Source organism: Malania oleifera, chromosome 8, assembly GCF_029873635.1.
Source record: "Malania oleifera isolate guangnan ecotype guangnan chromosome 8, ASM2987363v1, whole genome shotgun sequence".
NCBI lineage: Eukaryota > Viridiplantae > Streptophyta > Magnoliopsida > Santalales > Ximeniaceae > Malania > Malania oleifera.
The window spans coordinates 56,543,350-56,571,030 of NC_080424.1; the positions used below are offsets into that span (position 1 = coordinate 56,543,350).

The 27,681-nt window shown below is 35.9% G+C and overlaps 1 protein-coding gene across 5 annotated transcripts in view; it reads right to left on the reverse strand.

Annotated features, from left to right (window-relative positions):
• LOC131162050 (pyridoxine/pyridoxamine 5'-phosphate oxidase 1, chloroplastic) overlaps positions 1 to 21,871 on the reverse strand; it is a 36,550-nt gene extending 14,679 nt beyond the window's left edge. For 2 of the 5 annotated variants that reach the window (XM_058118165.1, XM_058118166.1), the window contains exons 1-10: positions 21,604 to 21,814; positions 21,325 to 21,498; positions 21,197 to 21,235; positions 17,104 to 17,271; positions 16,917 to 17,022; positions 10,459 to 10,625; positions 10,072 to 10,314; positions 9,877 to 9,965; positions 9,363 to 9,413; positions 9,134 to 9,224 (exon numbers count right to left, since the gene is read on the reverse strand). In XM_058118165.1, coding sequence (XP_057974148.1) covers positions 9,134 to 9,224; positions 9,363 to 9,413; positions 9,877 to 9,965; positions 10,072 to 10,314; positions 10,459 to 10,625; positions 16,917 to 17,022; positions 17,104 to 17,271; positions 21,197 to 21,235; positions 21,325 to 21,498; positions 21,604 to 21,744 — 1,269 coding nt within the window. In that variant the 5' untranslated portion in view covers positions 21,745 to 21,814. Of the gene's footprint in view, positions 1 to 9,133; positions 9,225 to 9,362; positions 9,414 to 9,876; positions 9,966 to 10,071; positions 10,315 to 10,458; positions 10,626 to 16,916; positions 17,023 to 17,103; positions 17,272 to 21,196; positions 21,236 to 21,324; positions 21,499 to 21,603 lie in introns of all 5 variants that reach the window. The other 3 variants (XM_058118169.1, XM_058118168.1, XM_058118167.1) reach the window with 3 other exon arrangements.
• Positions 21,872 to 27,681: the final 5,810 nt, after the last annotated feature.

A 27,681-nucleotide genomic window follows, 5' to 3' on the forward strand; every position in this document is an offset into this window, starting at 1 on the left:
ATCAAATAATAGGAAAACCATCAAGAGGAATAACTACAAGATCCTCTTTGAAAAATATATGCAATCACTATGCCTTCTGATCTCAAGATGAATCAAAGAATGTAGAAGAAGCTTTAAGTGATGACTCATGGATAATTGCCATGCAAGAAGAGTTAAATCAATTTGAAAGAAGTAAAGTATGGAAATTAGTTCCAAAACCAGATAATCATTCAATAATAGGAACTAAATGGGTATTTAGAAATAAAATGGATGAAAATGGAATTGTAGTTAGAAATAAAGCTAGACTTGTAGCTAAAGGATATAACCAAGAAGAAGGGATAGACTATGATGAAACATTTGCTCTCGTAGCAAGAATGGAAGCAATTACAATGCTCTTAGCTTATGCATCTCACAAGGAATTTAAATTATATCAAATAAATGTAAAGAGTGCATTTTTAAATGGTTATCTTAATGAAGAGGTATATGTAGAACAACCACCGGGTTTTGAAGACATACAAAAACCCGAATATGTGTACAAGCTAACTACGGCCTTATATAGATTGAAACAAGCCCCTAGGGCTTGGTATGAAAGACTTAGTGGATTCCTACTAGATAAAGGATTTTCTAGAGGTAAGGTTGATAGTACTTTATTCATCAAATCTACGAAAGATGACATGCTCATAATCCAAATTTATGTAGACGACACTATTTTTGGTGCTACAAATGATAATCTATGTAAAGAATTTGCTAAAAGTATGCAAGAAGAATTTGAAAGGAGCATGATGGGAGAGTTGAACTACTTCCTAAGATTACAAATCAAACAAGCAAAAAATGGAACTTTCATAAGTCAATCCAAATACATAAAAGATATGCTTAAGAAATTCGATATGGAAAGTAGTAAGCCCATAGGTACTCCTATGAGCACTTCCATAAGCCTTGATAAAGATGAAAAAGAGAAACCAGTAGACATGAAATAATTATAGAGGCATGATAGGAAGTTGGCTATATTTAACAGCTAGTAGGCCCGATATAATGTTTAGTGTTTGCATGTGTGCACGTTTTCAATCAGCACCTAGAGAATCACATCAAATAATAGTAAAAAGAATCCTAAGGTACTTGATAGGAACAATCGATTTAGGACTTTGGTATCCTAAGGACACCGGATTCGAAATGATTAGCTATTCAGATGTCGATTATGCAGGGTGTAAAATAGATAGAAAAAGTACAAGTGGAACTTGTAATTTTCTAGGACGATCACTAGTGTCTTAGTTTTCCAAGAAACAAAACTCCGTAGCCTTATCCACAGCTGAAGCTAAGTATGTAGCAACTGGGAGTTGTTGTGCACAAACCCTATACATGAAACAACAATTAAAGGACTACAATTTAGAATATTCTACCATTCCAATTAAGTGTGATAACACCAGTGCTATAAACATCTCTAAAAATCCTATATCACACTCAAGAACAAAACATATTGATATAAGACACCACTTTCTAAGAGATCATGTTCAAAAAGAAGACATCATACTTGAATTTAAAAACACAAATGACCAATGGGCGGATATGTTTACAAAACCTCTCTCTGAAGAAAGATTTATATCCATAAGAAGAGAACTTGGGTTGTTACATAGCAGGGAAGTGATTTAGGTAGGTTTCATATTGAACAAAATAAGAAAACTAAGAATTTAGAGACTTCAGGCGACTAAGCACTGTAGACAAGAGGCTCAAGCGCCTGAACCAACAAACCTCAGGCGATTGAGGTGCTACTACCTATTGAGATTCCAATTCTATAAATCTTCAAGCGACTGAATTTAATCTTTAGGCGCCTGAAGTAGCGGGATCTATATATTTTAAAGCACAAAACCCTAACTTCGGGCTACTAGCTTCTACTCCATCACTCACCCGAAGTTCCACCCCTTTGTCTTCCTTGCTTCCTCACTCAAAACCCTTCGAAACAAAGCTTCAAACACCTTCTCCTACTCTCTTTCTCTCAGATTCTAGGGTTCCATTCTCCACGAATACAACGACCTAACACTAAGACCACGGCAAACCAAGGATCCTCCTCCGGAAGGGATGGTAACAATATCGAGCAATGGCTAGTCACTCCCCACTCAAAGCATCATTATCGTTCTACTCTCCGTTCTACAGACCCCATCTTTGGTAAGGTGATCGACACAACCTTTTTCGATTCCGAATTCCCTGAAATACTGCCTATGTTTCGAAACATCGGTTAAAAAAATTTTGTCATTTATCAAGCCAAAGGTATATATCCCAACTTAGTTAAAATCTTTTATGCAAACATGATTTCTGGAAAAAGTGTTCTCACTACTGAAGTTAAAAGCAAGAAAATCGTATTAACTCAAATCCTAGCTCCCCTTCTGCACATCACCCCAGGAGAATTTGAATGTCCCGCCTTTGCTCAATCTTGGATTCTAGAGCAAGGCTTCACACCCGAAGAGTTTCTGCCTCTAATTATGGTAAACAAACCCGTATGCTTTGGTCATCCACCCATGTATAAACAATTGAACCTCCAGGCCCAAATTCTTCATAAAATCATTTCCAATAACATCTTACCTAAGGCCAACTCTTATGATCATCTTTCCTACGTCGACTGCTTCATCTTATGGTGCTTACTAAAGGAAAAGAAGCTTGATCTCTCTAGCCTCATTTTGAAATGGATGTGGGCTAAGTTGGAAGCCGCTCGTGTCACACTTCCTTATGGAGGTGTGTTGAATCTTATTTTTGCTCAACTTGATATCACCACACCTTCTGAATTATTCATCAAACGTACCCAATATGACCTCTTCACCTCCACCACCCTTAAGCAGAGGGACTATGAAAAGCACAATTAGGGTTGGTTCTTGAAAGGAGGTAGACCTCAAAGAGCACCAGCAACTATTCTTCCTCCTCCTCCAGCTCAAGACCAAGGACCTCCTGCTGATATGCCTTCGTGGTTCATTCCTTTTCATCGAGAATTCTCCACTTTCAATAGAGACATGAGATCAGGAATTCAATCCCTTCGAGAGGGTGTATCTTCACTTCACACTACCTGTTAGTCACTTGAACAGCGCCTCACTTGTATTGAGAAGTATCAGACGAGCTCATCCCGTGGTGATCCTATGGACACTAATTCTGCTCCTCGGAGTGATGATGAAGAATCAAAGGAAGGCAGTGAGGATGGTTATGAAGAGGAAGGTGATGAAGAACAAGTAGATGAGGAAAAAGCTGAAGAGGAAGATGAAGATGAAGATAACTGATTTAGCTTGACATTTTGTGATGTATTAAGCACTATGTATTAGCTATGTTTTATGCTTCTTTCTTTGTTTTTATTTTCAGTTTGGCTTGTACCCTCCATTACTTGTTACCTTTTGTAATTTAACTATGCCTTTAATGTGCTAAACCATTTTTGTATCTATGCCCCTCAATTCTTTTTGAATGATGTCAAGGGGGGAGAAATTTTGAGCAAACATGAGAATACAGTACACATGAGACTACAATGCATGAGCAAACTTGAATGACTAATAAGTATAAAAAGCATATAAAAACTTGGCATATAGCAAGGGGGAGTAAAAGCTAGAATGAACATGACAACTTAATAAAAGCTAGAATGAGCATTTTTTGATTATGACTTATTTTTTAACTTACTTATACTTGAATTCATCATTTTTCATATTTAAGTTTAAAAGCATGCTTATTGTAAGGGCGAGCTTTTTTCAAAGGATCTCTCATCTTTGCTCCTTATTTGTCATCATCAAAAAAGGAGATATTGTTAGCCTAGCATAACTTCCGAGTCTTGTTTTGATGATAACAAATAAAGGTTGATTTAACATATGTTGTTAAGTGATGATATTTCAGGAATGCTTAAATGACAAAGTTCAAAATATCAAAGGAAATGCAAGTTCAAGATCACCAAGGACCACAAAGCTACACTCATTTTCAAAGTGATCCAAAGGAAGCTCAAGTGGACCAAAATGATTCAAAGCATTTGGAAACCTAAAATTGACTCAAGCTCAAAGTCTAAGAGGATTCAAAGCAAGGACACCATGAAGACTTTAAAGCTTAGAGTGTTTAAGGCTTTAGGATGAACTATGTAAGTACTTCATATTCAAATATCATGTGAAATGGTTTGAAGCTCTTTAGGGTTTGTCTTGGACTTAGAGACCTTGTTTTCAAAAACCCTGGAAAATGATTTTATAAAGTAACAAAGTAAGAGAGCAAAGTGTTTTTTTTTTTAAAATAACCTGAAAAATAGAAAATTTGTCTGTTCAGACAACTAAAGTGTAACCTTGGGCACCTGAAGAATTTCCTCAGGCGACTAAAGAATAAGTTCAAGCGCCTGAAGATTTTCCTCATGACTTTCTGAAGAGGCAGTGTAACCTCAGGCGACTGACCCTTGTCACTTCAGGCGCCTGACCCTGTTTTCAGTTGAAAATTTTCAATTTTAAAGAACTTCAAGCGACTAACCCCATGATTTCAGACAAATGAACACTGTTAACGACTATATTTTTTAAAAGTTTTAAAATTCAAAATTATTTTGTAAAAATTTGGAAAATACTCCAAGTAAACTTGGGCAACACGAATTAACTTTTATAAGCCTGTAAATACATGTTTTCACAAATCAAACATACACCAAGAAATTGAAAATCTCTCTTAAAGCTGAAAGCTCTCTTGTTCTCTCAAAACTCTTTCTTGCTCACTTTGGCAAACTAAGAATTGCTAAAATTCTGAAGTGCTAATCATTCTTCTCTAAGCTCTACAATCTAAAATACTGATTTCCATCTAGAGAAGTATTCCAGTGAAATTGTTCTTGAGCTTCAATACTATTTCGTTTGATATTTGTTATTAAAGTGTATAGCACTTTAAATTGTACTAAACAGCTCTATCCAAGAGCATTCTTTGTACAAAAGAAATTATTTCTTGTTTCTTGTTTTCTTGAAAATTCAGGTGATTGGATCATTGTAACCGAGCGTGAGGTATCGCTTGAAGAGGGGGCTCCACCCTAAAGGAGAGTTGTAATCGGTTTGTTCCGCCCAGAAAGGAATAAATTAGTGGAATCCTTAGGTTGTCTTGCCTAAGGCGAGGACGTAAGCTAAGGATAAGCCGAACCACGTAAAAATCTCGGTCTCTCTCTCTACCCTTTTCTATTTAAACTTCAGCATACATACAAATTGTGTTTCAAAGTGCAGAGTTGCTGAAAAACTAAGATTGAGAAGACCTTTTAATCTAAGAAAGTACGTAGGTTAATATTTTGCAAAAACCTTTAAGAGAGTACGTTGATTAACCGCTTGCGGAAATCTTGATTAAAAGAAGTGCTTAAAAATCATACATACAGGACTATAAGCTGAAAATTAGCAAACACTAGAAATAAAGAAAGTGCCACAAGCTTTCTCAAATTTTTGGTTAAGTATTGTGGTTGATTGATTGGTTACTATTTATGATTGTGATTGGTATTTGGTTTATGTTTGGATTGTGGTTGGTTTAAAATTAAGTCATTCTTGTGTGTTTGCTTAAATATACAAAAAGCTGAAAATTTGTAATAACACTTAAAAAGAATTTTTATAAACCCAATTCACCCCCTCTCTTGAGATAACACCTTGAATTTCATATCCTACAAGGAGATTGGGTTCAAGTCTAGTTCTAAATAGTGATCAAACAGTGTGCCAAGGAAAGATTGGTTTTGAGAGCCCAATTATTCCAAGGGTTCCTTCCTATTTTGCATGTCAGCGCAAGTTTCAGCACAAGTCTTAATCAACAAGAACATTGATAAGATGGAATAAGGGGGGAGATGTCATGGTCCTACGCTTTTGTATCTACAACACATACAAGATGGTGAGCAACCTTAAGACATCGTGATCATGTCATCGGTCTTGGAAGGAACTATGGTAAACTTGGATTTGATTATAGAGATGTTTTAGGACGTACCTTGAATGTCACTGTGAAGTCAGGGTGGATCCAGACTCCAGACAATTATCAAGGTGGCATTCTCGAGCCAATGATGTATAATTCTTAGACACATGATGGTTACATGTACAAGCGAGAATGGTGACGAAAAAGATTAAGACTCTACGAGGAACACAAGGGTAGCACCCCACAACCCTAGGTGTCCTTTTAGGCACTAAGTGAGCACCCTGAGGAGCACTTAAGGCAGATTCTTGACATCCTAAAGGGGTGTCAAGCTTCCATGTAGGATTAGGAGCCCCATGGATGATTACACTGGAGAATGAAGTCGCACATCATTGTCCCAAAGGTTAGGATGTTCATATTTTGGCCCTTGGTCTTACTCTTAGGCAGTAGCATCATACACCCAATTGTACTATCGAAGAACATTGATCCTTCATATGTCTGCCTTTAGTATATGGTGTCACTTCCCTTAGCTTTAGCTTTAGTTAGTGGTAGGTCACTTACACAACAATTGAACAATGAGGATGAGAGTAACCCTCAATGCTTATGGAACGTGGGTTTAACTCCTTTACTATTTGAGTCACGGTTCTAGACGACCATCTTAGTTGGTGTCAAGGGCTGGTAGGTAATGATAGTTGACCATTGAATGGATGCTTGACTATTTCCATGGAAGGGGATAAGTAAAGGGTGGACAGGACTTAGTGTAGCTTTGTTCCTACACAAGAGACTCCGTCACCTATAAGACAAATTAAGGCAAAGGTAATTCTTGTGGGCTTGGGAATCCAATGGCCCAAGACATTGTGGGTAAGGATAAGGAAACCATAGCGAGGACTTTCAAGGAAACATATGAAATTATTCATACAAAAAGGGGATGCCTACTTTATCCATCTCTACATGCAGCCACACACTACTTGAGCCCTAAATTCTATTATTAAACCTAGCATTAAAATGAAGAAATCATGACAAGTTTGTACAAATGAATTGCAAGGTTAGTGTCACCCCACAAAATTGCAATATAAAATTTCAAATAAGCTGACAACTTATATGACCACTCAATGCCTCTTTTAAATTTATATGGTTGTGAGAAAAAGAAAGACAAATCACTAGTAGCCTTTCATTAATGGGGAGCTCTTTTGGATCATCGGCTCCAAACTTGCAAAAGTTTGCTATGTGAATTCTTAGCCTCACATGAAGTGCTACAGGTTGCGAAAGAAATTGGAGCGTATAACATGTGACTCGCTAGGATATCATGGGTTAAAGAACCTAAATATTTGGTTCATTACTATTTTTTAGAATCATTGTAATTACTATGTTATTTTTTACTTCTTGCAGCTTCATAGAAAAGGAAAGAATAATCTAGCCCAACAACATTTGAATGATTTGGTGTTCATGAAATATAATTGAACTTTGAGGTGTCAATACAAACATATGTAATATTGTTGATCCCATCCGTCTAAAGGATGTCAATTACAATAATAAGTGGCTAGTTAGTAGAATGGATGGAGATTCTTATGAGGACAATGAATGAGTGTTGGAAGATGATTCTTTAACATGGGGTGCTATTGCAAGGGATAATGGAGTTAATGAACCACCACCACCACCCCCCTTTCAAAAAGGGGAAAAAAAATTGCACTAGATCAAGAACAAACGTGAATGTCTCATTCTCGTCTTCTAGAAGATGAACTTCATCCAAACAATGAATACGATGAAGAAGAAGAAGAAGAAGATGATATTTATATTTGATGCTGAAGACCACTAGAATTTTTTACTGTGGAATCTCGTACAGTGCTCGTATTTCAACATTAAACTACATTGTTGAAGCTTTTGGTTTGCAATTTCATTTTCATCATAGTTTGAACTCTTGACTGCTTACGTTAAACTACCCTTGATACTAGGTAGTCAATAATTTCTATGCATTTATGTTTTGGTCATGAATATTTTGATGTTTTAAATTTCAAATTACTAGTGCTAATGTTTTCATAGATTAATAATCCATTTTATAAGGCACTATACACATAATTATAATAAATTTGAGCCTCGCCTTCGTAGGGTACACCACTTCGCCTCATGCCTAGGATCTAATACCCTTTGCACCTCGGAGTGCCTTGCATTGTTCTCTATTACAGTGACTAGTATAATGAATAACCATGTAAAGTTCTTAGGAAGTGAGCATAGGTCTCATGTGGCCAAACCACTATAAATCCTTGTGTTTGATTGTGGTCGTTTGTTTGGTTGTTTGGTCTGTGACTATTCCATGCCTTTTTTGAAAAATTGTTTTGAACATTTTTAAAATCACATGCAATTCAACTTGCCATCCCTCTCCATCCTCCCTCTTCGGTGTCATAATTGGGTGTCATGGGTCGAACACTTCACACCTTGTGAAGGGTCATGTGACACTAGTTATAGCACTCTTGCTTAACTAGTCAACCAAAAGTACATCATAGTGTCACCACAGGACATGTTCACAACCATCAAATACAAAGTAAACGGAAGTAGTAAACATTCATTAAAACAAATGAGAGTCACATGGTAAAATATAAAGCAAAGCAATTCATCCGTAGGCAATGTGTGTTTAGCAAAGGAAACAAGTAGGCTAAACACGTTTACAATAGCTATTGAGTTCAACAATGATTGATGAACACTCACCCTGCTAAAGAGCTTTCTACACTATTTTAGCTCTAGCAATAGGAAATATTAAAATGACAAAGGCATGCTCGCATCTTACACACATTATCCTACTTGAAGAATACTACTATTTACATGATGGTTACTCATCTCATGTGCACGAGACAAGCGGTCAAAGGCAAGCATGATGCCTTGAACAAGCTTGGCTTATGGCACTGGGCCAACACATAAAAAATAATGTGCATTTTTGCATAACAATTCTTTTCTTTTCTTTTTTCTTCCAAAGGAGCATCCTTGGTGTGTTAGAGATTACAAAGGGGGAAAATGTGACTAAATCACCAATTCACACCCAAATATACTTAAACCAATAATGTTCATCATGCCACGAAAAAACTGCACAAAAAAAGAACCTTTGTATATCTCAGCTCAGGCCTTTTGTGCAGATAAGGTATTCAAAGCAAGCCCCTTAAATGGTATGGCAAGAAATAATAGTCCCCAAACTCTGTAACTTTGATCCTTAGGGATCATGATTCCTAAATCCAGAACAATTTCTTCAACCACACTAGTCTTTTCCCAGCATCTGAAGAAAGTTGAGATATATGAAACAGGTTTGCACAGTGCATTTTACCTGGCGATTAAGATTATTCCAGAAGAAGAGAAGAGATGCACGAGGATTTTCAGACAACTCACGTGCCTTACGACTCCCATAATTGGTGTACCTCAATACAGAAAAAAAAAAATGATGAAAAAAAAATAAGCATAACAGAGGAATCAGTCAGCATTTACAATGAATTGTTATCAAGTGCATGCATTACGGCAAAAGTAACATGAAATATTAATAACAGAACAGAACTAACCATACAAAACCATCTTTATCAACTCCTTTTAACAACACCATTCGAGATGAGCTGTCCAGAGAGTAAAATGGCATCCAATCAAATAGGAGAGTTCAACAAATTTCTTATAAGAGATCACAGTACCCACACAATTAATCAAAAAAAGTGAGGAAAAGATAGAACATGCATGTAGCAAAGTTGGCAACACTTGTGATGACAAAAATTTCTTAGGGACATTCATAAAGTCAGGAAACATAAATAGGAAACTATTTCATATCTAAGTCGATATGCATCAATAGAATAATTAAAAGCAACAATTTAAGACCATCTGAACAATAAGATTATTTAAAATTAAACTTACATAATTTTTTCCTCAAAACTACATGCCATTAATCATATTATACATGTATGCTTAAAGCTAATGAGCTTAATACTGTACTTTTATTAACTTAAATATTTAATAAAGGTGTAACATGAATTTAACACAGCATCCCAATAATAAATGAAGGAAAACAAGCAAAACGGAGAAATGTACGGTTTTCCATCCTTGCCAACAGTTGATAAGGCCATAGCATTTGGCTCCCTCAAGCTAGCTGCCACTGCTTCATCAAACCATTTGCAGAACTGCAAGATAGTACTAACTTAATTCAGATACAACGAATAGACATTGAAATTGATTATGATAAGTATGTGGCAAATGAATTACCATCAAATATAAAAAAACTTCTACCTGATCAAAGGGATCAGCCTCCGCATGCTCCTCAAGAAATTCTGGGGAAATATAGTTCTCTCTAAGAGCCGATATGTCAATCTGTGGTGGCTTTCCAATTCGGACACACATTGAAGTGCCAGGATATGGTGGAAGTTGAAGCTTAAATTTATCTATAATAAATTTCGGAACAAATCTGCCACCTAGAAAGTGGTGTGGACCACAAAATTTCTTGGCACACAACTTTGGAGCAGTTAAAGAAACCTGGAAATGCCAAAGATTAATGAGATGGACAGCTCAACAAAAAACAAAAATATGTAAGCATGTAAAACAACTAAAACAAATTCCAAACTATCACTTTCATGTATCAAGATGTGGAATGCAGGGAAGTTCTCATCAGAAGCATACCAGCATGTCAGGTTTAATGCCTACTCCGTCAATATCCCCTTCTTCAACATGCCATCCAGAAGGAATATCCACAGAAACAATGTTGGGCAATTTTTTGGGTGCTTGACCACATTTGTGCAGCAAAACCAGCCTATGGATCAGATCATCAAAAGGTGGCCTTGGGGCTCCTAAAGAATTTGAAATTTATTTTTAAATTAGTAGATGGTAGATAGAATTAGATGAGCTTATTCAATACCCCCACCATGATTATGATATACAAATTATAGCTTAAATTATAGAATGATTTCGTGTAGCCAACACAAATAAAACATGGTGCTCCATTTGAGTGGAGAATCTTTTTAGCGCTACTGACCTCATCAGAGAAACTTGATTCGATCATATCTTTGATCAAAGTACTTGTCATACCAAATTTAATCTAGGATTTCTCAATAGGATAAACATATGCTTACATCTCAACTCCTTAGAATTGCAAGAGCATGGTTCACATGTTGCTATTGTTGGATAAAAATTGGACACATCAAAAGAGTTGCTCAAAATGGCCAAGTATCTTTTTTGTTAAGTCCTTTCAAATTTACTATAATAACCTCACCAATGAGCAAGATGTTGACATATATAATCAAATTACTTTTGTTGGTATGCAAGAATCAATCCATTGTGTCATGGGCCAAACACACCGTGTGAAGGACTGCATGCCACTAGTCATATCACATAAACTTAACTAGCCAACTGAAAATAATCCGTGGATTCACCATATACACAAGTTCATGGACATCGAATACAAATTAAGTGAATGTAGCAAGCAATCATGAGAGTAAACATGAGTTAGGCAGTCTGCAAAGCAACGTTATTTATACTATTACCTCCATAGGCAACATGTGTTTAGGGAGGGAGGCGAGTAGGATAAGCATGTTTACAATAGCCAGTGAGTTTTATGATATTGATGAACACTCACCCTCCTCTAAACAGTTGTCTAAAGAGATTTCTACTCTAGCACAAGGAAACATCAGTTTGACCAAGTCATTCTCTCCTTTTTCACTAAGGCATTACCCTACTCAAAGAATAAAACCAACACTAGTATTTACATGATGGTTACCAATCCAAAATCCAAAGTGCGCAAAACAAGCAGTCACAAGCAAGCATAATGCCCTAAACAAGCTGACATGTGACATTCTCCCCCACTTATGCAGTAGACATCCTCATAGACTTTGACACTAAGTGCTTTTCAACCTTCTCCCACAAAGTTGCAGGACCACCGACATCATTTGTTCATCTCTAAGGCCCTTCGACTGATTAAGAACTCATGCCATGGTCGCCTTTGATGATGTGAGCTCTCTATCTGCAAGGTTCTCTTTAACTTCTAATCTATCAAGTTGCAAGGTCTCCAATGGTGCTCTAAGCCTCTAATTGATTGAATTGGATCTTCAATGTCAACAATAAATAGCTTGAGGTAGCTAATGTAAAACACAAGGTGCACCTTGATCCAAGCTGACAAATCAACATTTTAAGAGGCCTTCTCGACTTTTGCGAAGTAGTCTCATATCTCAACCCCATAATGACTTCAAACATTAACAAGCACCGAGTTGCCCACATTGAAATGCAACAATCTTCTTCCTCAACCTGTCCACTTCATCTGCTTGGAAGCTTTCTCAAAGTAGGCTTGGGCATTTTCCACATTTTGTGTCCATTCTTTAGTGAAGATGTATGCTATCACTCTTTCCTCTAATGGCTCATCCACTATGTGAGGTAAAGACTAACAACAGCTACTGCGTATAACAAGCTCAAAAGGACCCTTCTTGGTTTTTGATCTCTTTTGAGCATTGAAAGAAAATTAAGCCACGTCGAGTAGCGGCGTGGCTAGAGACGTCAAGCTGTGAACCAAAGATTCTGAAAACTATTGTGAATCCTGTGCCTCAATCACTGGTGATGTCTTCAGGAACATCCCAATACTTGATGATGCGCTTAAAAAACAATTGTGTTGTCACCTCTACCTCTGTAGAGCAATATTTCGATGCTAGTATAAAACTACCTAATTTAGGACAAGTAATATAAATTTAGAATAAAGGGAGAACTGAGATAATTATAGAATAGAAATAGAGGGGGGAGAGAATAAGAAGAAAAGAAGATGAGGAGAAAAGGAACAGGCAGATAAGAAGAGAGAACAGGAGAAGGAGTAGCCAACAACGAGACCGTGATTTTGTTGAAGATTCATATGGTGTGGTTCGTAGTTTTGGCGACTTTGGTTTAGATGATTCATCATCACAATCATATGGATCTCATCCAACATATCCATCATCTCATAGTGAGTCCTATTCTACACACTACCCAGAGCCAACCCCAGCCCCAACTTATGGACATTATTCAGGATATGGTCAACGAGGAGATTATGCACCTCACATATCAATTGAATTTTCATCACCAGTATATTTTGAGGAGCAACAACAAAATGACGCAAACTTGGGTTTATTCAACTATGTATTTCCACAAGGATGGGGAGATAATTTCCAATCCCAATCTCGAGATACAGATGCAAATTATGAAGACCCACCACGTCATTCTTTTTGGTGGTGACATGTGTTATACTGTTATGTTATAAATTTGTAATATTGTATTCATGTATATGTATTGTGTATATTGAGTATTGAGTCTATTGACTCATTTTTAGTAACTTTATGTTTTAATTAATTGATTCTTCATTTTAATTACATTTCTACATCTTTTTACTCATTAAAGTAATGTAAATTATAAAAAAAATATTTTTTTTCTGTAAACAGCGCACTAAAATTAATATAAAAATCATAATGCCTATCAAAAAACATTTCTAGGTTTAATGAAGACCTTTAAAATTCATTAAAAATCATGTATTAATGGATTTCTTGCTTATTTTTCGATTTTGGCACGATTGTGCATACGTGAAAAAAATTCACGTCCGTTACGCCCGCTTCCTGTTACGTAACACCCGCATCTCTTGCGTCCCGCAACACCTGCAACCGTTATGCAAAGTCACCCATGACCGCGATTTCAAACCATGGGAAACCTAAAGTTGACTCAAGCTCAAAGTCTACGACGATTCAAAACAAAAACTAATATGAAGACTACAAGCTTAGAGTGATTAAGGCTATAGGATAACCTATGTAAGTACTTCATACTAAATATCATGTGGAAATGGTTTGAAGCTCATTAGGGGTTGTCATGGATGTAGAGACCTTGTTTTAAAAGCCCCGAAAAATGATTTTTAAAGTGACAAAGCAAGGGGGCTAAGTGGTTTTGAAAAATAACTTGAAAATCAGAATTTTTATCTGTTCAGGCGACTGAAGAATAAGCTCAGGCGCCTGAAGATTTCCCTGATGAATTTCTAAAGAGGCAGTGTAGGCTCAGGCGACTGACCTTTGTCACCTCAAGCGCCTGACCCTGTTTTCAGTTAAAAATTTCACTGTTTTAAGGAACCTTAGGCACCTGAGCACTGTTAACGGCTATATTTTTTATAAGTTTTAACATTCAAATTTAAGTTTCTTGTGTCCCAAATTTTGAAAAAACTTGGGAAACACTCTAAGTAAACTAGGGCAACACAAATTAACCTTTTTGAGCCTATAAATACATGTTTTCTCTAATTAAACTCACACCAAGCATTGAAAAATTTTCTCTCAAGCTAAAAGCTCTCTTGCTCTCTCAAAAGCTCTCTTGCTCACTCTTTGATACTGAGAATTGCTGAGTTTCTCTGAAGTGCTAATCAATCTTCTCTAATCTCTAAACATCTGAATTGCTGATTTCCATCTAGAGAAGTATTCCAGTGAATTTGTTCTTGAGCTTCAATTCTATTTCTTTTGATATTTGTTTTTGAAGTATATAGTGCTTTCAATTGTACTAACCAGCTCTATCTGAAAGCATTCTTTGTACAAAAGAAATTGTTTCTTGTTTCTTGTTTCTTGTTTCTTTGACAGTTCAGGTCATTGGATCGTTGTAACTGAGCGTGGGGTATCGCTTGGAGAGGGGGCTCCACCCTAAAGGAGGGTTGTAAACGGTTTGTTCCGCCCGCAAAGGAAGGTGTTAGTGGAATCCTTAGGTGGTCTTGCCTAAGGCAAGGACGTAGGCTAGGGATAAGCCGAACCTCGTAAAAAATCTCGGTCTCACTCTCTCTACCCTTTTCTATTTAAATTTCAGCATATACAAATTGTGTTTCAAAGTGCAGGATTGCTGAAAACTGAGATTGAAAAGACCTTTTAATTTAAGAAAGTACATTGGTTAATCGTTTGCAGAAACCTTAAAGGGAGTACGTTGATTAATCGCTTGCGGAAATCTTGATTAAAAGAAGAGCTTAAAAAATCATTCATACAGGGCTACAAACTGAAATTTAGCAAATGCTGAAATAAGAAAGTGTTGCAAGCTTTCACAATTTGGTTAAGTATTGTGATTGGTTGATTGAATATTGTTTGGTTTGTGATTGGTATTTGGCTTGTGTTTGGATTGTGGTTGATTTAAAATTAAGTCATTCTTGTGTGTTTGCTTAAGTTTACAAAAGGTTGAAAATTCAGAAAAACACTTAAAAAAATTTTTGTAAACCCAATTCACCCCCCCTCTTGGGACTACACCTTCACTTTCAAAATGTTTTTTTTTAATTGTTGATAAACACCAAAAGTTCTCTTTTTTTTTTCTCGATTCCTTCCCTTAAACAACATAATGTTCATTTTTTAAATTAATATTTCTTGACTCATTCCTTTACTTTTATTTGTTCAAGGAAATCATACACGTGAAATGTGATTGTGCATGCCATTTAGAATTGATTTTGGAAATTTGTACCAAATCTTACAATTCAATTCTCGATTCATGATTCTCAAAATTGGAATTTCCATTCATGATTCAAATCTCAATTTGACAACTGTGCTAGTAGGGGGGGTTTCAAGGATGAAATCAGGGGAGCTTCATCTAAAAACAATATTTCTAGCGAGAATAAAATTCAGGATTTTATTGTGGTTCATACAGAATTTCAAATGGTAAAGGAGCAAATTCAGATAATCTGAGGGGTCAAAAGGTTTATGTTTGCCATAAGGGGAGTGCAAATGGGTTTTGAAATGAAGAAACATCTTAAATAAATTCAAGATTCATCTGGTGGGAAAGAAAAATAAAAAAACTTAAGAGGGATTCAAAAGGCGGGTTAAGTACAGTGGAGGAGTCGATAAGAAGGCTAATACTTGCAAGGATAGTAAGAGATAGGGGGATGTTGCAGATGATGACAGTGCACACAGGGGGATGTTGCAGATGATGACAGTGCACACAGCAGTGATTTTGATTGTGATGGGGGCTTACTTTCAGATCAAATTCGATATCAACATTATTACTCTTTCATCTGATTGTCTTAAGGATTTATCTTATGTGTCACTGCCTCCTCTAGAAGGTTTAGATGGAATTAGTATTTTTGAGGATGATGTTTCTAACAAAGAGCAAAAACAAAAAGAGGGAATTCTGCCCACTCCAGCCCCAAGAATTTCTAGGAAGGACCTTTAAATATAAGAGTTTGTTGGATAACTTAGGCTTCAATTTGTTCGGTCATGGAGGAAATTGCGTTAGGCTTGATGATGTAAATCCAAGATGAAAAAGGGTCAAAGGGAATTATCTAAATTGAAGTGGTTGGTGAACCATGGGAAGGGTTTAAAAGGCATTTTCTTGGCTGATTCTAGTGTTTGTTTTTTAGTTGTTTTTTCATCTTTTTCCTTTTTGTTCTTTTATTTGTTACTTTTTCTTTTTGAAGATTCAGTATCCTCGCACTGATTGTATATTCTCTCTCTAACTATATCTTCTTTTCTATCTAAAAAAACATTAAAAAATATCTTCTATTTCCTCATGTTTCAGACACCAACTTAAATGATCTAAACACAAGTGGGAGTGAATGATTCCCAAAGCATTGAACTTTGGGAATGGAAATAACTAGATTCCAAATCCCAATCATTCCAATTCCAAATTCCAAATGAGGCATTGGAACACAAGATAAGAGACGAATGCACAAGGATTTACCAAAACGCAAATGTGGAGTATGTGAGAAGATGTGGTGGAAGATGTTGCTCTCATCTCAATCTCCAATGAGAAACAAAGTAAAATAAATAAATTAGGATAGTTGGGAATTGGGATATATAGAAACTACCCCCAAAAAAAAAAAATTTTGTGGTAAGAATTTGTGGGTAACACACCAACAAATACATAGACTAAGTTGAAAACAAAGGCTTAAAAGTAGTTGACTGAAAATAAATGACGCGAAATAAGATCATCCAATCCATTGTAAGATGGGCAAAACTTAGCAGAACTGGACACATTCACATGGTCAAAATTAAGAAAAGACTGTAAACTATTATTGCTAGTAACAAAACTTTACGAGAACATTAAAGTCAACACAACATTTTAAGAGGGCTAGTGCATTTTGTGTTTTTAAAGATAGTATACATTGAATGATTGCAAAAATGAATGTTTACCATGGAAAGAGAATCCAAACATCGCATCTATTATAATGTCAAAGTCATTTGATAGGTCCGAAGGCAGATCCTCCACTGATAGGAAAGGGACTGACAGTGATTCCATCTACAAAATTACTACTACACCAAATAAGCACTCAATAGAGAACACAAATAAATGGTCTCAACTCGAGTTCCATCCCAATACCTGAGTGACCAGACCCGCGTAAAGAGGCTTAGAAGTACGCTTTGGATAACAAACAAATGGTTTATATCCAAAGTGATGCAAATGGCGTGCTGCTACCATACCATCACCACCGTTATTTCCTGGACCACAAAGAGCAAGAACGCGATTATACTCACTAGACCTGTAAACCTGCCAAAAGAAACAGTTTCACTTGTAAAGGGATCACAAAACTTAAATTTGGTTTTTACATCTTAACAACCAACAAATGATCATATGCTTATGATATTCCTTTTTTTTATAGCAAAAGAAAATTTCATTCATAGGAAGAGAATTTACACGAGGGAGAAGACATCCCCCCCCCCCCCAAAAAAAAAAAAGGCCTGGAATTATCCAGTAAAAAGAGCTAAAAAATACCAAAAAGTAATAAATAAGAATTCCAAAATGTTCCTCCAATTTCTATGTAACTAGAGGAAACTAATTCCTCTGAAAAAAAACCCAGACCAGCACACCACAGTGAGGCCAAATACTGACTTTTTACCAAACCAGCACCCCATGTAGTCTCTTCCGACTGAATATCCTTGCATTATGCTCCAACCATAACCCCCATAAAACTGTGAATATTCCACACTTCCGTAGGACTGCTTTGTCCTTTCTCCTACCAAAGCCTTTGAAGGAAACAGCTAACAATTCACCAACTGAAGAAGGGCAAACCCAGCTGTCTCTAGAAATATCAAAAAGCATGTTCCAAATCCTCGAACAAAATTCACAGTGCAAAAGAAGATGAGAAGCCCTCTCAGAATTTTAGTAACAAAGCACACATACATCAGGAGAAATAGCCATCAAAGATCTCCTAATTTGCCGCAAGTTATTAGTATTAATTTTACTAAGCACAACCAACCGAGTGAAAGCCTTAATTTTTGGTGGAACCTTAGACTTCCAGATGAAACTATAGTGTGGGAAAGAAGAATTGGAGTGAGTCAAGAATTAAAAAAAGATTTACAAGAAAACACTCCCAACTGATCCAAAGACTAGGACAAAACACCCCTCCCCGATGAAAAATTACTCCCATTCAAGGTCTTAAATTTCGATTTCAATTCAAATTTCGAAGCTCCAAAAGTATGGAACTTTTGACGGAAATTTTGATTTCGATGTCAATTTCGATTTCGATTTGAAAAAATAATAGAAATTAGTAGTAAAGCATGGAATTCTTTGTGAAACTTTAGAAATGGTTAACAAACATAATAATAAAGTTTTAGGACTAATATATTAGAAATTAAATACATCTATGTTTTGTATGAGGTGGAAAAGTTATAAAATAGTTTGTGTAACAAACGTGTTTGTAAGATAATATACATTAAACATATTCACTTAATACAAATGAAATTCACAAATCATTTAAATATTATTTATTAGACAAATAATGATAATTTAGACATGAATGGTTAAATAAAATGTTACTATAAGTTTATTTTTTCATACAATTTCAAAAGAACTTGTAATAATCTTTTGTTTCGATAAACAACAACAACAAAACCAAACCTTAGCCCCACTAGGTGGGGTCGGCTATATGAATCCTTTTTCCACCAATTTATGCGATTATGGACCATTTCTTTTGATAGATTCAAGGATATTAAATCCTTACTCACTATCTCCTCCCAAGTTATTTTAGGTTGTTTTGATAAAATAAATAAAATAAATTAAGATTGAAATTTCACTTCACTCCTAAATTTCTCATTTGAATTCTGACGAGATTTCATCGTATAGTTAAAATTTCGACAAGTTTCTCTAAAATTTCGAGATTTCGATAAATTTCGGATGATTCGTTGAGATTTTGACAGAAATTGACTGCCATTTCAATTTTGAGGGTGACGGAAATTAGAAATTTCGATGGAAATTTCAACAATTTCGTGGAAATTTCGACAATTTCGTGGAAATTTAAGACCACGCTCCCATTCAATAACAATAACAAAGAAGATAGCTCTACCATCTCCCTATCATTAAGAGATCTGTTAAAATGGAGATTCTAGGAAACCAATGGACTACTCAAATCTCCAACAAAGAAAGAAATAGCTTTATTTTGCTCGAAGCTTAATCGAAAAAGACAAGGGGATGAAAAGGATAAGGATGCATTACCAGCCAAGGGTCTTTCCAAAATCGGATTTGACAGCCCCTCCCCACCTCAAGTTTAGTGTGAGGGATCTGAGAAATGGACCTCCACGAACTTTCTGACGAACATTTTAAACTAACATTCCTAACCCACTCATTCACATCCAACCCAAACTTACTTCTTATTACCCTATGACAAAGGGACAATTCTTCTAAAGGGAAACATCTCAGCCATTTAGCTAAAAGAATCGCGTTTTTAGACACTAACTTCCCTAGACCCAACCATCCCTCCTTTTTTGACCTACAAACCTCACCACAACTGACTAAGTGGTCCTATGATCCCCCCACCAAAGCACAGAAAGGCTCTTATGATTCTCTCAAGCTTGCTAGCAATCCTCATGAAAATCCTAAATACAAGCAAGAAATATAAAGGAATGCTAGAAAGAAAAGCCTAGATCAAGATTATATTACCCCTTAAAGAGAAAAGAGTCCCCTTCCAACCATCTAACCTCTTAGTCACCCTTTTCATTACCGGATTCCAAAAATCCGCTACTCTAGGGTTATCCCCGAAGGGGATCCCTAGGTAACTCATAGGCCAATCCAGAATGTATGCTTATGACATTCTTAACTATCCAAAAAGTTTCTATAGCACCCTATTCTTAGAAATCCTACTCATTCTTAGAGATCTCATTAAAGGGTCAATCTTTTTCACAAATCAAACAGGGTTATCAATGATCACGATCCACCCATAACTTCACAAGCATCACATATATTGAACAAGGAATGCACAAAGATTAGCAAAGAGCGCGTTCAATTATTCAAATGCAACGACCATTAAAATTGATTGCACAAAAGCCACAAATAATATCATAAACTTTACCCTAGTCTGGTGTTTAGCATAGATGACTTCAAAATGTCCATGGAAATGAAATCATGGCCTTGTATTTCAACAACAGATCAACAAAATAAATTGGGGATGTAATTCCCATTTTTTGGCTAGCAAAATAAATTTACTAAGAAAGAGAATAAATAATTACAATCTAAAGAAGGATGTCTAGTTATCATAACTAGAATATATATATATATATATATATATATATTAAAGAAAAATCAAGAACAATAAAATGAAATAAACAAATGCAAATAAATCAAGAAGACCCCTTTCAATCCCCCTCCGTCATAATTTATGAGGAACTTTAAATTGGCTAGCTTGTGTTGACTTTTTTTCATCTTACTCTTAGCAAAATCCATGCCCTAACTACTTGTCCCAAGAATAGACAACCACAAGCCTATGTTTTCCAAGAGTTCTTGAGCATTAATATCCATTCCACTAACCTCCTTGGGGAAGACAGGAGTTAAAAAAATATCATCTCCTTTGGGATCTGCCGCATGCCGGTCTCTACCCAACCTATCATCCTTGAAAATAAGAACCCTTCCAAACCCTCTAAAAGATTCGCTGACTCGTGGAAAATTCCATCCACAAGCTCTAAGGAATTTGAATTATATCCATACTGCTCACAAAACTCATCCAACAATAAATGACAATCACACACAAACTCGCTAGCCTTCTCCCCTGAGCCACTCCTCAAAACCCCAGTGTACAAGAAGCCTCAAACAATTTGGACACGTGGTTACCAATAGTAACGGAACAATAGTAGTGAGCAGAGACCCCAAAAAAAAAAAAAAAAAAAGTTTAAACTAGCCTTAGTAAGACAAAACAGTGGACCAATTTTCAAATTACGAGCAGAAGACAGTGGAGTAATTGAACTTCCAAAGAGAAAAACACAAAACCCTAACTTAACTATCCCACAAAGTTCCTAATTGAGATCCGTAAAACATAACTGATTAATGCCTATTCAAGTGATCTAACATACTTTATTGGATAATTTAGTTCACCTTTAGACAAATGAGTTTCACTTCATGTCCAACTGATAAGCAAATACGTAACTTGTTCAAATGTAAAAAAGAAGCAACAAGCTGAAATTCAGAGTACCCTCAAAACACTTACCTCCGCTATGGATGTGGCCACGCTCAAACCAGCCAATTCCTACAATTACGATCATTGGGAGAAAAAATATACCGTAAGAAGAGTTCAATGGGAAAAATAACAAATAAATGAATACAAACAACACTGACCATCAACTGATCGACGCTGAAGCCGAGAGGACCCATGAGGATCTCGTCGATCTCTGCGGCTTCACGTTGCGAGAGATACGATACAGAGTCCCGAACAGAACCCATTCCCCCAGCTCCTACAGACTTCGAAAAGAACCCAAGAACTGAGTTGCTCGAATGGAGGCGCCAACCACCCTAGGTCGAGCAGCGACGAACGCATTCAGCAACAGGTTGCCAGATAAAATGCGAGTCCTACCATGGCAGAGGAGGTGAGAGCAGGAGAGAGTGAGAGAAGCTTACCGGGGAGGTGATGACAGAGTGCAGAGTGTGGTGACGAGGAGAGGGAGAGGATTTGTTAATGTTAGCGTTGCTAAAACGCAGAGAGAATGTCTGGTTAAGGAGGCATGTCATCGTTCTGCCTTGTCGTAAGAATGATGACATTTTTCTCTTTATGCCTATTTTCCTTGCTAGAATCCTCCTTTGCTGGCCTGCTCATTGCTTATCCAGGATTTGTGTAGGCTGGCACCGATTTGCTGCACAAACTCCTTTTCACTGCTTGGGGGTGAGTTCGTCCCAATTAGCAGTATATGCTTTTAGTAAACAATTTTTCAAATTTTAAAAAGTTAATTTTTGATTTTTTGGAAAAATTTTCAAGTTATGAATTTAAAATTTTTACAAGTAAACAAATTATTATATTTCATTGTTTTCAAATAAAGCAAGAGCATGCGCATTATTCGATATTTAATTATGCATGCCGAGTTTAATGCTTAAGCAAAAATAGTGAAAAACATCCTTGGCTCATTCAAGTAAAATCAATTTAACTACTTTTGTACCAAAATAATGAACTTACTCACGAAAAATGTTAATATGAGAATATCATATACAATAACGAATAGTATATATCACACATATTCTTGCAACATTATTTCATTGTTTTAATGCATTCTTTGTTTTCAAACACTCACAATACTCATAGCTAGACCTTTTGCTCATGCAATTTTTGTGCACCGTCTTGGAATGTGGCCATAACTGCTCAGTTAAGTTATTTACTCAAGGAACTACATGGAAACTGCTTAAGCAAAAGGCAATCTTGCATAAGACAAACCATTTTGAGGCAAGGTGAATCATTCATCACCCAATCTTTCACAAATGATCAGAGAAATTGCTAAAGGTGAAGCACTCACATGGGGAGTTAAGATGAAACGCCCCATAGCAAATAAAATTGGGGCAATATTCCATTGAAAGCGGGGAAAAACTCAAAACGAATAGCACCCTAACAATTGGCTAACCATATGGTCAGGTAGATAAGGTTATAACGAGAGATGCAACCAAATCTGTTGACTTTTTGAGTTTGATCCCTGGTTTTGATTATGACAAACCGCAAGTTGCTTATGTGTGTATTCAGTACTTGAAGCAGACTTAATACTTTAGCACACACATAAGGAAGAGATGGAAGTCAGGAGGAACATAAAGACCATATCATTTGACGCATTCCAAGGAAGTTACAAGAGTAAAGAAGATTGAAGACATTTAAATTTCATTTGTATTGCATTTTGTTTTATATTTGGTCTGTAATAATGCATGACATGCATGAGGTGAATGATAAGCTCAGTTGACCATAGATTGACCATAGGAAATCAAACAAATGTCATAAACTGACCTTAGGACACAATACCCTTAATCTAAAATACTATAACTTATTCACAAGGATTTCAAAAAGAATTTAGGGTCAAAATTGGGGCAAGAATGACTTTGGTCCACCGACGCTAGGTTTTTGGGTTTAATTAAAAGCCTCGGTCGACCAACCATCGCAAGGTCATTTGACCTTGGTCGACCGAACTAAGAAAGTTTACCAAAGTCAAAGTTTTGGTCGACCGAACCCTTGGCAGTATAAATGTCTCAGTCAATCGAACCGACTAGAAGTCAACATATTGACTTCACTCAGTCGACCGTTCTGAAATGAACGTGCCTTCCACGATCGATCGAACTGGCACGTTTAACCCCCAACAACTTGGTTGACCGAACCATTAGTTCAAAACTGCCTTGGTCGACCGAACCTTAGAAAATGGTCAACTGAACTTGTCTTAGTTGATCGAACCTCGAACGTGTTCAAAATCGCCCTAAGACGGTTGACCAAAAACTTAGTTGAAAATTACCATGGTTTACCAAACATAACAATATGGTTGACCAAATCTTGAATATGGTAGACGGAACCTCTCAGGTTGGTCATTTGGTAAACGACGTTAATTTTAATTAAACATCATTAATCTTTCTCTAAAATGACCTTCGTGCCCCAATGGTCATATTTTCACCCAAGTCTATATATACCCCCTCATCACTCAAAATTAGCACAATGATTAATTAGAAAATCCTTTGAAATTTATATATCATATTTTCATCTTCTGAAGCTAGTTTTTCATCCTCTCTTTGTTATTTATTCAAAAAATCATTTTCAAGAGAGTATTTTTTATCTTGGGCATTTTATTTTTTACAAATCATATTGCTTATCCTCTCTTATCTCATTCTTTTTAAAATCATTATCTTGAGAGTAAATCCTAAGTTTTCTCCATATATTTTCATTAATAAACATTTTTGGAGAAAAACTATTTCTTGCTTATGAATCTTGCACATCCACGACAAGATTCAAAGGTTCACTTGCTTGTGCTTGCAAAAATATTTTTGAGCCATAAACCCTACATTCTCCAACACTTTATTTAGAAAAATATTTTTGGAGGGATTTCTTAATTGGGTTAAAATCTTTAAGCACTTATCATAAACATCTTTATACAAAGGTTATTTTGTGAGGAAATCACCATACTCACATTGAGCTTATTTTCATATCATACATGAGTGCATATTAAGCTTATTGTTGTACACATCAGCTTATTTTAGAAACAATTTATTTGTACACAAATATTTTATTGATTGTATTCCCGACGTGTGATCGAAAGAGTGAGACTTGCCTTGTGAAAAGTCTCGGATTGATTCAAACCCAGTTAGGAGAACTAGGTGCACCATCCTATAAAGTGTTGTATTAAGTGCCGCTCCACCCATTAAGCGAGCCATAGTGGAATCCTCTTACTTGTGAGCTTGAGGTGGGGACGTGACCGAACCCCGATAACATATTTGGTGTAGCTTTTATTTTTTTCATACATTAAATGATTGATAATACTGAGATTGGTTTATTAGGTTAAATATTTGCTTAGTAGTTCATCTGTGTTATTGGAAAATGCTTAGATGACTCTAGGTTGTGTTATCCTACTGTTGGTTAGTTGACCTAAGAAGAAGTTTTAAATATCCAATTCATCCCCTCCCTCTTGGGAATACACCAATTCCAAAAAAATCATACTCCTATTCAATCTATTCAAGGTTACAAACTTCAGCCAGTGCTTAGGACTTAGCTAAAAAAGTACAAGATGAAAAAAAATAAATTTTTTTAAAAAAAAAAAGAAAAAGAAAAACCTATTCTAATTCTCCCAGTAGCTGCATGAGGGTAGATGAGTATTGTAACCATCAAATGGAGTCCTCATGGCCAACGATTGTCATCTTCACCTTGAAAACCTCGTCACTCAAAGCTTGGAGGCGATCCTTAATCCCTAAAAGCCTCACCTTCTTCTCCTATGTAACATCAAAGTGTTGAGTAATAAGCAATGATGAAGAGTTCATCATATCTCAAATGACTTTAGTTTCTATCTCATGCCTTGCTAGTTCTTCAGTATCTTTATATTGTTGATCATTGATCTAAAAGTACTAGCCACTTTGAGATTCTAGGCTAGACCTCAAAAACTCATTTTAATGAGATAACTTGCTTTGTTAGCAAGGATCTCATGACAATTGTTATGCTCCCTATAAGCCAAACAAAGGAACATCAAGAGTTTGGCAATTGACTTGTTGATAAAATAGGAAGATGGTAGACATCACTTCAATCCTAACAACCCTAGTGAGAAAGGATTTCACTTGTGCCTCATTTGATTGAAGTAAAACCCCAATAGAGAGAATTAAAGAAAATCTCAAAGCCCTTTTGCCAAAGTCACCTTTAAAGAAGCAGTCAAAGAAGAAGGGACGATTTCTCCCTCCAATAGCAAAGAATCAAATAACTCTTCCATGGAGCTCATAGCCTGTATTTAGACAATTGTAATTTCTACCACAAAGAAGTAAGAGAGAGAGAGAGAGAGAGAGAGAGAGAGAGAGAGAGAGAGAGAGAGAGAGAGAGAGAAAGGAAGCGAAGCTAAAGCCTGCTAGAATGGGAACAAAACTATAACTAAGAAAAGAGAGGGGGAAAAGGGGCTTTAAATAAAGCATGGTGAAGAAACAACCCTAGAAATCTAACCTCAAATCGCAAAAGATCTGTTGTGTGATCATATAGGATAGTACGGGGTTATAGAGGTGAAAAGAGGTTAAGGTGACAAAGATCATACAATCATCGGGTGACAAAATCATCTAGTTATGTAGGAGGTCACCTAGTTAGCAGGTGGCGAACAATATACTTTGTGATACATGAACCATGTGGTCAAAATGCATTTGCAATTAACCTATGAAAAATACCTTCAAAAGCCATAAATTGCAATTTTGTATTTGAGTATAAACTCGGTCTAGCTAGTTAGCATGCATTTTTATGTATGAATAAATGAACTAGCAATGTAATTTGAAAACATATATAAAAATAGTAAGGCAAGAGATAAGAATTTTAGATTTGAAAATGTTTCTTGCCAAAAAATAAAACATTTAACTAAAAATTCCCCGTTTGATGTTTGCAAAAGGTATTGGGGGGTGCTTGCTAAAAAAGAAACTTTAATATAAAGTTTGGGAAAGAAAAATTTTTCTTGTGAACATTTAAGCACAAAACAACTCATGACCAAAAAAATAGATCCATAAGAAACTTAAAGATAGACAATTCAAAGGCAAGATCATATGGCACAATAGATGATTGTGGCACAACAGATTCCAAATTATGGTTTTCAAGAAGAACATTACATTTATGCGCAAGCCACAATGGATTCAAATCAAATCTAGGCCAAAAAAATTTGGTGAGAAAAGTAAGATAGAATCTTATTTTTAGAAGCTACCCCTATGAATTTGAATACGAACCTAGATGCTATAAGTTAGTGATTTACTGTGGGTGGAAGGGATTTTATTTTGCTAAGCATATGGACCACAATAAGCAATTAGTCTAAGCCAAAGATAGGGTGAGCAAAAATAGGATGTGATTTAATTTTAGATGCTCCCCCTTTCAATTTGAATTCAAGCTTAGATGAAATAAAGTGCTTATAATTATCAAGGAAAAACCAGTCAAGTAGTATAAGCAATCATTTTAGGTTTCTTAAAAGGCAAATATACTGGATCAAGATTGTTTCACTTTATTATGCAAATAGTATAATCATCCATATAATTCTCACATGCATCAAAAAATAAATATTAAGGCATGCACAAGAGTTCATAAACCTGAGAACAGACCATATCTATTCGTAGAGGCTTAAGAGTTGTATATGATGTTCCAGGTTTTCTAAAACAAGCCTCAATATTCAAGAAATGAAAGTGATGCATATGAGTTCGTTATGCTCTTTTCCTAGGGATGGAGCTCACCTCTCCTGAATATTCTCAATGATTATGCAATGATGGAATTTAATATTTATTTAGTTTTAGCATTTATTTTATCATAATTATCTTTGTACATGATTTTATTTTAGGAAAATTTTTCAAAATTTCGGCAGCATGCTATCTATAAATTTGACATTTTCTCATAAAACCTGTACCTGATAGCTTCAAACAGGCAATTTATAATTCAAGTTAAGCATGCAAGAACCTATATCCACTACCAACATGCAATACACAAGATATTGTATTAGCCATGCAATTGACCTTCCATACAAGCATGCATTTCAGTAGTTCAATCAACATTTCATAAACTAGAAGCTATCCATCAAGAAAACTTAATCTTTTAATGCATTATGGATAATCATTTGCAATGCTGTTCATAAAGGCATATAGACATGTAGTATGACTATAAGAGCATTTTATAGAGTTAAAATTTTAAAGAGAAGTGCTCCCTCTGAGTTGTGCGTTCTTGCTATCTTATGCCTTTTCAATCCTACAAATTCTTAGCCAAGGATTCTTAAGGTTTTCAATGACTTGAACTTGGCTTTGGAAGCATGGGCTTAGAGGACCAAAAAGTCACAAACCATATTTTTTAGGGTCATAAGCCTACTTCCACCTCTTTTCTTATGAATTTCAAATCGTGAGAGGCCCAAGTTAGAATGGCTTTGAATTTCTACTATTTGTGCATAGGTTTCTATGAATTCTGTTCCATAATCTAAATTGAAGCCTAAAGCAATCATATTAGCCGTTTAACTTAATTCATGAAGATGAAGTTCTAAATGA